Below are 12084 nucleotides of genomic sequence, written 5' to 3'. Positions count from 1 at the left end.
CTGGGAAGGGCTCCAGGACTGCCAGGACACTGGGCAAGGCTGTGGTGGACTCTTGCAGTGTTGCTCACATCAGCATTGCAATTTCTGTCTCAAGAGGCTGAGTCTGCAAATCAGTCGAATGGCTTGGGAGTCACTGCAGGGATGTTTGCACAAATCAGCCGTTTCCTTGCATTTATTTCCTTGAATTGCAAGTCTCCTTTCTCAACACTGGAATCCCTGATTGGTTTTACACAAATGATGTATGTGTTACTTGCATCAGGACAATTAATTTCATGAGTAATATCACAGATTACGTGAAATTGCATCACGTTCTAGGAAAACATTAACAAGGCTCAGTCCTGTCACTGCACTTCAGCAAGAGAAATACAACTTTCTGCTCAGCCAGTCCCTTCACACTGTCACCCATCTGGATAAGAAAGAAATCATTCTTTCTTGTACAAAAGAACCTTTTAAACACACCAGTTCCCACCAGGACTCTGGTGTATTTACCTTGTAGGAAAAATCCTGTGTCCCAGCAGCTCATCCTTCAAACACAAGCACAGCAGAGAGGGAGGATATTCCCAATCATATAGGCAGGGAACAGAGACCAAGGAAAGTTCATAATTTTATTTTACCAGGAGCCCAAGGGCAGCCTGTCACAGAGAGGGTGGCAGTACCTCAGTGTCACCTCCCCACATCACACCCTGTGCCTCACAGGCCCCTGCTCAAATTGTGGCACTGTAATAGTCAACAGTAGTCAACTGTTAAAGGAATGGAAGATTTCCCTGTTCATGGTTTTAAAATTTGCCTGTTGGTGTTTCTCTCATGTCGGTACCAAAGTAAAGAGCAGCAGCACAGGAGATTAATGCCCCACAGTCTCCCCCCCAGTAATGAGGGAGAGCAGGAGATCAGGAGATACCCAAGGTGCTTCTCTTCATTAAGATTCATGAGCTAAACTAACAGGGCAGAAATTAACTGGAAAGGAAATAAGATTTCTCAAAGATCCATTTGATCTGAGACAAAAGGGAATCATTATATAAATAGAGCAATTACTCTAATTAAGGCTTCCCTACATGAATCTCTCTGAATGCTGCAGTTGCTGAAAACAGTTTGGCTGCCCATTATGTAAGGCAAACAAACCCACAGTCTGGGGTGTCATTAACCCTCAAACAAAGAAGAAAGATGGTTCTATGGTTCTGTCTGTTAATGCCTGTATTATTTTTAATGACTGGAAGCCAAGAGTTTTTTTGTTTTTTTAAATACAAAGCTGCTCAATTTGAGCCAGAATTATCTTTCACTCTCCTGGGCAAAGCTCCCATCAGCCTCCATCCCAATCCTGCCAGGTGATGCTCACAAATGTGCCTCATTTCCCCATGTGAGAGGGAAATGGACACACCAGTGGGTTGCAGGAGGGGAGGGAGGCACAGTTTCACTACAAGGTGAGGTCAGAGAGCTGTCCCATGCAGTCCTTGTGCTTGGGGCAGTGCCTGTGAGCCAGGCTCTTGGAACCTGGAATCCTCCTTCCTGACCTTCCCTGAGCCCTGTGCTGCTCAGAGCAGGCCTGGACTCACTGTGGCTCTCCCAAAAGCCACCCGTCTCATGTGGGGATTTGCTCTGACTGCAGACATCAGAGCCATGTGGTGTTTCTGCTCCTCTCCTGCACACAGAGGGATCAGTTGCTGGAAGATTGCTACCAGTGCAATTCAGTGGTGCTGGGGCAGGATGTGCCCCCAGAGGGTGTGGGCACCCCCCTGCTGCAGCCCTGCCCACCCCAAACTGGGAGCAGGTGAAATCCTTCAGTGCAGAGAAGGTCCAGCAAGTACAAGGTCCAGGGTTCAGAAGTACAAGACTGCCCTGAAAGCATTTAAAGGAGAGGGGGGAGGAGGAGACAGAGTGTGAAATATCTGTTATCTCCTTTTCCAGATAAAAAGGGGAAGGGAGGTAAAAATAAGCCTTCAGCCCAGCTCCCTAAAAGCCAGAAGAATGTAACAATAAGCATGACAGAAGTCACATGTCCAGTGTGCCAGCCCCAGGCAAGAAGGACAAAATGTCAGTGCAGTGGGTATTAAGCAGATAAATTTGATCTCACTTTCCCCTGGTACAGAAATGGCTGCTTGATGCTGCCCAGACAGAGCTCGAGGGAACAAGAAGGATTAACTGGATTGCAAACAGTGCTGAGCAAGAGAACAGCAAAATAAACCAAGGTGGGCTGACTAGCAAAATAAACCCAGGTGGGCAGAGCAACTCCCATGTGGGACAGACACATCTGGCTCCAGATCTCCCAGGGGTGTGAACTGATGAGACTTTGCTGACTACCACAATGAAATGCTGTCTGAACAGCTACAGACTTCCTCACTGTGCTAAAACCTACCTGTTTCATTGCCTCTCCCCACTCACCAACACTAATGCAGAATAAAAAGGCCACAAGTATCAAGTGCATTGGCTCCTGAGGATAACTACTGATTTTTGACACTTCTGCTTTTGCTACTTCTGTAGTCAGTAATAATAAGTATACACTAATTTCAGTCATTTGCTATATGGAATATTTGACAAAGGTTTTAGTCAGGATGACACCTCAGAAAGCTGAGCTTCCAGAACTGAGCACTCACCCTCAAGGGGTCACCAGCTGCAGGGCTGCTCAGACAATACCAAAATCCTGCTGCTGGTTTTCAATTACCACAGCCAGGCTACAGGTACAGCATGGGGATATGCAGGTCCATTACTAAATCAATACATCAATCAGAGCAGCACAAACATGAAGGCAAAATGAGCATCACACTTATTAACAGACTGGGAGCATGATCCCACTCTCATTTTAAGCAGGAGTAAAATCTCCCTTGGGTTGCAGGGGAAAACAATTAATCCTTTTCTGATAGTCCTGTCAAGAGGAACTGGGAATCTGTTACACAACCCTGGGTGGTCTATTTACATAGGGTCAAGTACAAAGGGGACTAAAGTGCCCTGAACAAACCTGTAAAGTCCAATAAAGAAAAAAATACTTCAAAGGAGCTTTTTTTTTTTTTTTTTTTCTTGTAGTCCTGGTTATATTTAAATTCTTTTAATTTTAAAGTTCCTGAGAAGACACAGCACGTCATAAAGTTCAAAGCTGGAGGGATGAGTAAGACCTAAAGCCCTGGACAGTTCAGTCAGTCAGAGTTTTGTTACCTCTGTCACAGTGTGAAGACCTCCCAGTTAGATGGACTGGCCCCTTCTGCCAGGGCTGCACAGCCAGAGCAGCAGCAATCATTCCCAAATCCAGGTTGGACACAGGTTCTCAAAGGAATCCTTAGGATTTGCCCCAAAACTGGATTTTAATGGACTTCACCAAACCCCTTTTGTGGGTCTTTAAAATCAGTTTAGATATGGCAGAGCTGGGGAAGGAGCCTGGGCCACAAGTCTTAGGCTCAGACATGGGAATTGCTCCTTCCTGAGCACCAGGGAGTAAGGAGGAAAAAAGATGGGGAAGACAATGTTGGCACTATGAATTCACCTTCACCTTCCCCCATCCCTGGCAGGAACAGGAGGATGAGTCACACCAGGCTGCTTTAGGAGCTTTTTCTGAAGGAAATCTGAGCTTGCACAAAGTAGACTTAAATGAGAAGCTAATTTCAGCTTGTTGGAAAAGGAATGGTAAAAGACCTAATGATTGTTTCAAGATGAATTTGGCCTTGTAAGCTCTATACAGGTATCTGCAGTTTTCTTTCAAAATGAATTATTCAGGAGCTTGGACACTGTGGGGAAGAGGGGTGCTTGAGAAAAAGGTGTGATCAATCAACAGAAGAGATTAAAATTACTAGGGAAAGCTGTTTGCTTTTTAAAAGTTAGGAGGGAAAGAGTAAGAGACAGCAGGTTACAGATATGGATGTGCAAGGCAAAAGAGGTAAGAAGGCGACCGGTGGTGGGGCACAGCCCTGTCACCTCAGCACGGTGTGTTTATGGCAGAAATGGTTATTTAAAACTGCAGAGCTCCTCCCCAGCTGGGGAACAACAGGCTCCAGAGCCCTGCTTCTTCAGCAGTGGCTGTGGAGCCAACCAGGAAATGCAAGATGAAAGCATTTCTGAAAAACAAAATAAAGGAAAAATGTGTACACAGATCCAGCACGGAGCTTCACAGAGAGATTTAAATATCAGCCTCATGCTGAAAGCCAAAGCTTAATCAAATTGTGCAAGGGAATTTATGGAGACTGCCAACTCTGAAGAGATGCCAAGGAGAATAATTTATTGGCATTTGAAGGCCCTTTTAATATCTATCTGCCTTTTTTAGCAGGCTCCTCAGCTCTGAGGATAAAGCAATGAGCTCATCCAGCTCCCTCTTTGATTTCAGTGGGTCCACCACCATCCTTTTCCTTTTAAACATTGCCTAAAAAATACATCTGGTTCATTCAGAAACAAGTTCATTCTGTCTATTCCAGCACTGAATGGGAAACAGATTATCTGCCTTTTTCTGTCACTTGGAAAGGAACAACCTGGCCCAGATCTGCAGGATACAAATGCGAAGGGGAGACACAACTTGAGCAGGGTGACACAAGGGCACCATCAGCATCTGGCTGCCTCTTTTCACTCCTTGGAGGTGCTCAGGAGAGGGCTGGGAAGCACAAACAATGGGGTTTGGTTGAGTTTACACAGGGGCCAAAGTGACTGCCCAGGTCTTAGGGAAAAGGTGAGGCATGAGGGCAGCAGAAAGCACAGAGATGTTGGAATGAGTGATGTGCTGAGGGAGGAGGCAGCTGCTTCTGATCTTCCCCTGTCCAGAGATGCTCAACCCCAAACAACTGCAGAATATGGACAGAATAAAGCTCTCCAAAGTCCAGAGGACCTCACCCTCCTGCTGATGTCAGGGGTGAGCAGCTGCAGCAAGTAGGCAGCTGGGCTCATCCACACCTCTCCTGAATTCAGACATCCTCGTCAGCAGTTTGGAACAGCCCTTTCCCCTCCACTCCTCTGTCACAGCAGACTGTTTGCTTTGATTACATCAAAAAATCTGTCTCTAAGTCCTTCTGCTGTAAGAGCTCCATCCCTTTGCCTCCTCTCCTCATCAAGGCATTTTCAATTTGCCCACAGTGCTGGGGCCAGTCTGGTTCAGCACAGAGCATTTCAGCCTTTCTGAAAATAAGGGGGTTTGGGCACTCAGGGTGGTACCCTTAGGGTGGGCAGCTCACTTTGCTTTCTCTCCTTAATTAAGCCCTGGATGAAGTCCCAGGGAATTTTCCTTTTTATCTGTATGTGGATACTTTCAGTATTAAAATGGAGCTTGTAAAAAGGAGGAGGAGGGACTTTTTACACAGGCAGATAGGGACAAGGGGAACAGTTTTGAACTGAGATAAGAGATATAGATGAGATATAAGGAAGGAGTTATTGGCCATGGGGTAGTGAGGCACTGGCACAGGATGCCCAGAGAAGCTGTGAATTATCCCTGAGGTGTTCAAGGCCAGGTTGGGTGGGGCTTGGAACAACCTGGTCTGGTGGAAGGTGTCCCTGCCCATGGCAGGGGGTTGGAACTGGATGGAGTTTAAAATTCTTTCCAACCCAAACCATTCTGTGATCCCTCCTCTCTTTACTTCTCAGCCCTCATTTTGGTAGGTGCCTGCACAGCCTGAATCTCCAGGGGCTCTGCTGGAGCTCTCATCCTGCATCCAGCCAAACTGGGCTGCCTTGTGCACTGACCACATGGGACATAGGTATTCAGGTATTCACTCCTCAGCATTTCTTTGGAATGACAACTTGTACTCCTCAGGAATCCTGGATTCAACTCATACACACAAACATAGTAATAACATTTATCTCACTTTATCATCCCTGAAAAGTGATGAGAAACACTGCTCCTTTTCATTACAAGGAGGGACAGAGAAAGGTACCCTTCAAATACAGTTTTTCCTCACCTAGTGTCAGCTGCAAGTTTGGGGAAGAAGAAAATCATACACATACACACACTTTCCTAACTTCCACCAAACTTATTTCTATGTATGCACATGGGTACACACAGGAAATCCCAACTTCCTTACCTTGTGGTCTGACAGCCAGAAACAAGTCCATAAAACACTAATCATCAGAGCAGGACCCTGCTGACCCCCAGAGCACCATTATTGCTGCAGCTGAGTCTGAAGCACCCCTCCCAGCCAGGACAGCCTCTTGGAGTTACCCTGACAGTGCAAAGGGGATTTTACACAATTCTGCAAGAACAAAGTCTCAGTGGTGTCTGCAGGGGGAAAGGAACTCAGTGACACAAAGCAGGAGAGAGTTCACTCAACCAGACCATTTGAGTCACTTCCAGGCTGCTGTTCTCTAGAAACACAGCTCAAGTTTTACTTTTGCATCCTTGGCATTGTAGTCCTGATGCAATTTTTCTCATGCTTACCCTCAGCCAAACTCTTTCACTTTCCCACCCCTCTCACTCTTCACACTAATCCAGGGGCATTTGGGCTCCCCAGTGCTGCTCCACCTGTGCTGAGAGAGAGCACAGGCTGCTAAAACCACAGCAAACTTCCTCTGCACCTTCTTCTTTTCTTGTCTGGTGTTTATTTTCACACAAAACCCACTTGGAGGTGGATATAACCACTTCTGCCCACTCTCTTAACTCCAGCAGTGTTTTTTTCAAAATGCATGTCTTTACCCAGCTGGAGCAAGAACAGGCTTCAGTCTCATTTGTGTCCCCGGAATTGAAAGCTACAGGCAAGGCTGCCTAAGCTTCACTTTTGGAGGGAGCATTTCAGCTAGGCCAGAAGTGTTTCAGAGCTCTCATTAAGACTGGGGGTTAGCATAAAAATGCCAAGAGACATCCTTGGCTTGAGCAGACTCAGCTGTGACAGGAATTTGAAAATCCAGGGTGCAGAAGGCAGAGCAGTGATAACACTTCCCTAGGGAGATGCTGCTTTCCAGCCCCTGCTGTTACCAGGCTCTGAGGGTGAAAACATCTAAGCTGCAATCTCTCATCCAAATTTCCAAGCCTTTGGGCCAAGCACTGCTACTTGAGATCACCAGTCCATGGAGTGACTCCATAGGCTGAGCCCTTCTCTCCTCATCTGAAACCACGCTCAGAAAGGAAAATCCCTGCAGCTTTCCTGGGGAATTTGCTGCCCATTACACTATCAACTTCCCGAGACCTGATTTTCAGTGTGTCCCTCCATTCTGCCCTCAAACTCAGCTGCCTGTGAGCCAGGCAGGGTGGCTGAACTGCATTTGAGAAAGGCATGCACAAAGTGAGTGAAACAGGCTGCCAAAAACCCACCCCCCTTATGGGAAGCAAGAGGATTGTATTTCATTTTGCAGTTCACTCAGCTGAATCCCAAAGCTTCAGCCTGCCTGGAAAGCTCCCCTCTCTGCTCCAGCACTTTTTGGTGGTGACAATTAACAAATTCAGAATATTGATAGGCTGTAACAAAGTAATCTCTAGCTGCACTCTCCCTGTAAGAGATTTGGTGCAGCAGTCTTAGCTCTCTGCATGCTCACACAGTTTCTCCATGATCAGACCCTGACTGCTCTGTCAGCTGATGGAAAAGAGTATTTGAAATAATTTATTTGACACACAGAAACCCAATAGCTCCTTGTAACTGCATTCAGTTAGGGCAATGGAGAAATTAAGAATTAAAATAAAAGGAAAACTTATGTCTAGGATAAGCTGAAATGGTCTGGATCCATTCAGCAGCAATTCTTCTCTTCTGCACTTTTATTGCTCCTACAAGCAAACCCATGCCCAGTTTGGCTTGCTCACACAAGCAGAGGAGAGCTCAGTTTGAGTCCTCTCCTGCTAGCCTGAAGCATCAGCACCTGAATGCCCCAGTGACACATTCACACAGGGCAGGGTACACAAGTGAGATGTTCAGCTTTCCTCCTCTGGGAATATTGACTCCATCAAAACTTGCTGATTTACCTCTGTCCTACTCCCTCCCCAGCCCTCCGGGGGAAATTTCAAGGACAAAAAAATACAACATTAGAAAGGGAAACAGATAAAAAGGTTTTTTTCTGGAGCACAAATATTTCCACTTTCAATTCTATACAAAGTCCCAGGGCACTGAGGTTAGTTTTGTTTTCCTTGGTAGCAGTGTTCACAAACCTTCCAGGAACACCCAGTGACGTAAATGAGGTCCTAAAAAACGTAGTTTTGTTATTATCAAGAAACTGCAAAGATGAACAGGGTGCAATCTTCAGAAATCATGTGGTTTCTGATGGGGGGAAATTGGTGAAATGCAATTACGCAAAATGAAAGCCAAACAAGGCAAGAGCATTTGTGAAATGAGTACTAAAACTTCCTATCCTTGTTTAAAATGAAGCTCTTCACAAAGGCAGATGGACCCAGTGCTTTCTAAACCTAGATATATCTATTTGTAGAGCATCTCTAAGCACCTGTACCCAAGTACACCCAACAATCTGATTTTCATTTCAGAGCTTTGCACCATTCAAACTCAGAGAATTCTCACTAGTCCTGTTCAAGGTTAGAGAGCAGAACTTTTAGTGAGGGGATAATCCAGTTATTAAGGCTACTAAGGCCTTAGCCTGCAATACAAGAGAATCCAGGTTTAATTCCCTGATCTTCCATGGGCTTCCCATGCCATGTAATTACTTACAATCATTTATGTCTCTGAAGTAGCTGGATGCTGATTTTCCAGAGCTCTTAGCATCATGGTTAGAAAGCACTGTCACAGCTGCTCTAAATCAGAGAGCTCAAGTGCATGTTTTGTTGGAGAAAAACAAAATAGCAATTAGAAGATGCTCATTTAGTCATAATGCTGCATCTAAGAGAAATATTAGCATCAAAAGTGTGTATAAAAGAAAATCTACATGTTTAGTAGCTAGAAAATTTACCGTCTTTCTCAAAAAAAAAACAGGTTTACCACTCTTTGTTAGACTAACTCCTAAAAATACTGACCAAACATTATCAAAAATATAATAAAAATTGTAATTCCTCAGCAGTGATAATATTTGTTATCATTCAAAAGAAATCAAAGTGTCTGTGTGTGTGGTTTTCATCTTAATCTAGAGCCCCAGACAATCCCTTGACAGGATGTTTCCTTCCCATTAAAGCCAACATGCTCTGATGCTTCTTTAGAACTCAGTGTAAGAAGGAAAGGAGGAAAGAAGGAGCTCTTCCAGTGAACAAAAAGCTCTTGGCCCAAAAGCAGCTCCTGTGAAGCTGCAGAAATTCAGCCTGCAGGCAGCTATCACCAGTGCTGAAATTGGTGAAATAAGATGCAGCAATCACCTCCAGGCAGCAGGAACACCGAGGAGCTGAAGGTCCAGAGAACATCTCAGTGGTCAATTCCCACTGGTTAATCCCAAGACTCCTGGTGAATGCCCCAAAATTCTTTTTCCCCAGAGCAGACACAGTGTAGTGCTTCTCTTGAGCAAGCAGTGCACGTGCATTTCACAGAGGCAGCTTTGATTCCATTTGTTTGTCACCAACACATAACACAGCAGACAAGCAGAGGGGCTGGAGAGGAGGCTGTTTTTCAGGCAAGGAACCAGCAGTCACTGAGCTGACTGGGTTTTGGAGATGCTCAATGCTTTCTATTTAAATTCCCAGCTCCCTGATCAATTCTGGCCTTTTTCCTCCAGGGCCCCTCATCAAGTTCCTTGTCTATTAATCACAGAAGGGACCTTAAGCTGTTAAAATGTGGGCTCTGAACACAAACTAGAGCAGCCTGGGGTGACTGCAGCTTGCACTGGCTGTTTCTGGGAGGCCCTATCAGCATGAGGAAAACACTCATTTCATCAAGAAGCTAAAACACAAATCATATTATATTACACCCTGAGATTCCTGTTATGACAAGCATCTACATGACCACAATTTACTTCTGTCTCATAATTAAGCAATATACCTGCAACAAATCCACTCCTCTAGTACTTGTCACTGCAGAAGAGGAATTGGTACTTAAGAGGTACTTAGAGTTCCAGTTCAACCACATAAACACTGCTCCAGAAGCTGCAATGAGTCTGAAGTTCATGTTTATATTTAAAATACGTGGCAAGTTATTTCCAAAACCCAAGAGGGCCTCCAGCATCACAATCAATCAATTCTGAGCACAGCCTGTGATTTCAAAGCTCCTCTTACTCCTCCAGGAGTGGATTTTATTGTCAGTTGACTTTGGTGAAACTTGTCAGATGTATTTTCAGCTACAGGAAGCAGTTGCTTCATTCACATACAACAGAAACCCCTCAGCAGAAAATTTCCACATTTTCACAACTAAAAACTCTTCTCTTTCCCTCAACTGGTCCCATCACTGACTACTTCATTTCTCTGAGACAGTGCTCCATGAGTTCCTATAAATTACTACCTTATCAAATTATTTCTTAGATCCTCTATTACCTCTATTACAATAATATTTACTGGTATGCACTCTTAAATGCATCTTTGTCCACAGTGCTTCCTAAAGAAAAGGGAATACTCTGATCCTTCTCTTTCTAAAAGGTTCTTAGAGATATCTGGTGATGTGATGAGGGCCAGGCAGAAGTCAGTAGCAGAACAGTCAAGTTAGGTCTCCCAGTTCATAGTTTAACACTGTGGTCATAAATCACGTTTTGATTCCTTACAGAAAAGCCCAGGCAGTTCCAGTGCATTAGATTCACACAGAGCCCAAAATCTTAAAAGCTTAATTCCCATGGCACAGGCAAAAATGTGAGGCATGTGGATAAAAGAACTCATGGGAAAAGTTGGGAATACATGGCAGGACAAGGACAGAGTGTCACCAGCAACATCTCTCCTCAAACTTTTTGCTGTTTCTTTTCCTCCCAAACACACAAAAATCAAAGCCCTGTCTTTGCATGCAGATAGGCAGCAACCCTGGGGGATGCTGGCATTACCAGAGAGGATTATCAGCAAGCCTTCACTTCTTGGCCATATGGTTGCTACTGATTAAACCCTGTATTTACCTGCTGCTTCTGTTCTGGGAGATGGCCACACACTGTCAATCATTAAGCAAGCAGGGGAATGCCCAGACACACAGGCAGGCTCACACGCTGCTTGCCAGGTTGGCTACTAAACCATATAACTGTGCAAACACACCTAAGTGTGGCAGGATGTTCTTTCTGTTTACCCTTCACTCCCAGATAAGAGGAGGGTCAGGGTCAGAATCTCACACGATTTCTATGTGCCAATACCCCGGCCCTGCTCTCTTTTGCTGGAATTAGGCTGGAGACAGCTAGGACAGAGAGCAAACAGCCAAAGAAACTCACTGCTTTGAGGATGGCCACTGCATCCTGCTGCAGCCACGTTGGGTAGACAACTTCATCGTTGAGAATGGCCTCGAAGAGATCGTCCTCGTTCTCAGCCTCGAAGGGCGCGTGGCCGCACAGCATCTCGTACAGCAGCACCCCCATGGCCCACCAGTCCACATCAGGGCCATACAGCATCTCCTGCAGGATCTGCAGCACAGGGGGACACAAACACCAACCCTGGAGCTTCACATGGCAGCAGGGGAGGAAAGAAGGGTTTGGAAATGGTAACGCAGAGGGTCTCACTAACAGCGCTCTCTGGTAGGATGTCCAGGAACATGAAGTGATCTCACCCTGGGAACCCCCAGATCAGCACAAAGGCACACAAAGGGCTGAATTAGCTTGGCTGAGTCTACTGGGAAGCAAGGCTTAGAATGGTGCTGGGGCTGAGCTGGAGGAGAAGGGGCACTCCAGCAAAGCCTGCTGAGCAGCCACGTGTGTGAGCTGGCATCGCCTTCCCCTTGCCCCTGCGAAGAAAACACCCACCTGGCTCCTACTGCAAGGCTCTGTGGAGAGGGGAACAGTGTGAGTGTGGGGGAATGGTGCAAACATCAACCACAGACAGAAATTCAACTGTGTTGAAGGATGTGAAACCTTGTTGAAACATCTGGCAGCATCTGGAGGGCAGCTGCTCCTTAAAGAGGTGTTTATTAAGTTTGTAGCGAGATTGGGGAATGACAGGGAGTGTGAGGAGGTAGAAAAAGGAACTGTGGAGCGAAGGAGAATTCAATCTCCTTTCAAATCAAGCTGGGACAGCATCTGTATGTGCCTCTCAAGATTTTTGTGGCCGTATTTCCATTTTTCACCTCATATTTTCTAGAGAAAAATACAGGCTTATTTTGGTGCATACAGCAGCCTGAAGAATTCCTCATGCTTTACTGCACAATGGGCTGATAATAC

General features: G+C 45.6%; 1 protein-coding gene across 2 annotated transcripts in view; it reads right to left on the bottom strand.

The window, feature by feature from the left end:
• Positions 1-12084, bottom strand: part of PRKCH (protein kinase C eta) — a 116889-nt gene that overhangs the window by 7125 nt on the left and 97680 nt on the right. For both annotated transcript variants that reach the window (XM_064713782.1, XM_064713783.1), the window contains exon 12: positions 11146-11334. In XM_064713782.1, coding sequence (XP_064569852.1) covers positions 11146-11334 — 189 coding nt within the window. The remainder of the gene's footprint in view (positions 1-11145; positions 11335-12084) is intronic.

Source organism: Zonotrichia leucophrys, chromosome 5, assembly GCF_028769735.1.
Source record: "Zonotrichia leucophrys gambelii isolate GWCS_2022_RI chromosome 5, RI_Zleu_2.0, whole genome shotgun sequence".
NCBI lineage: Eukaryota > Metazoa > Chordata > Aves > Passeriformes > Passerellidae > Zonotrichia > Zonotrichia leucophrys.
This window is presented reverse-complemented; position numbering and strand designations above follow the sequence as displayed.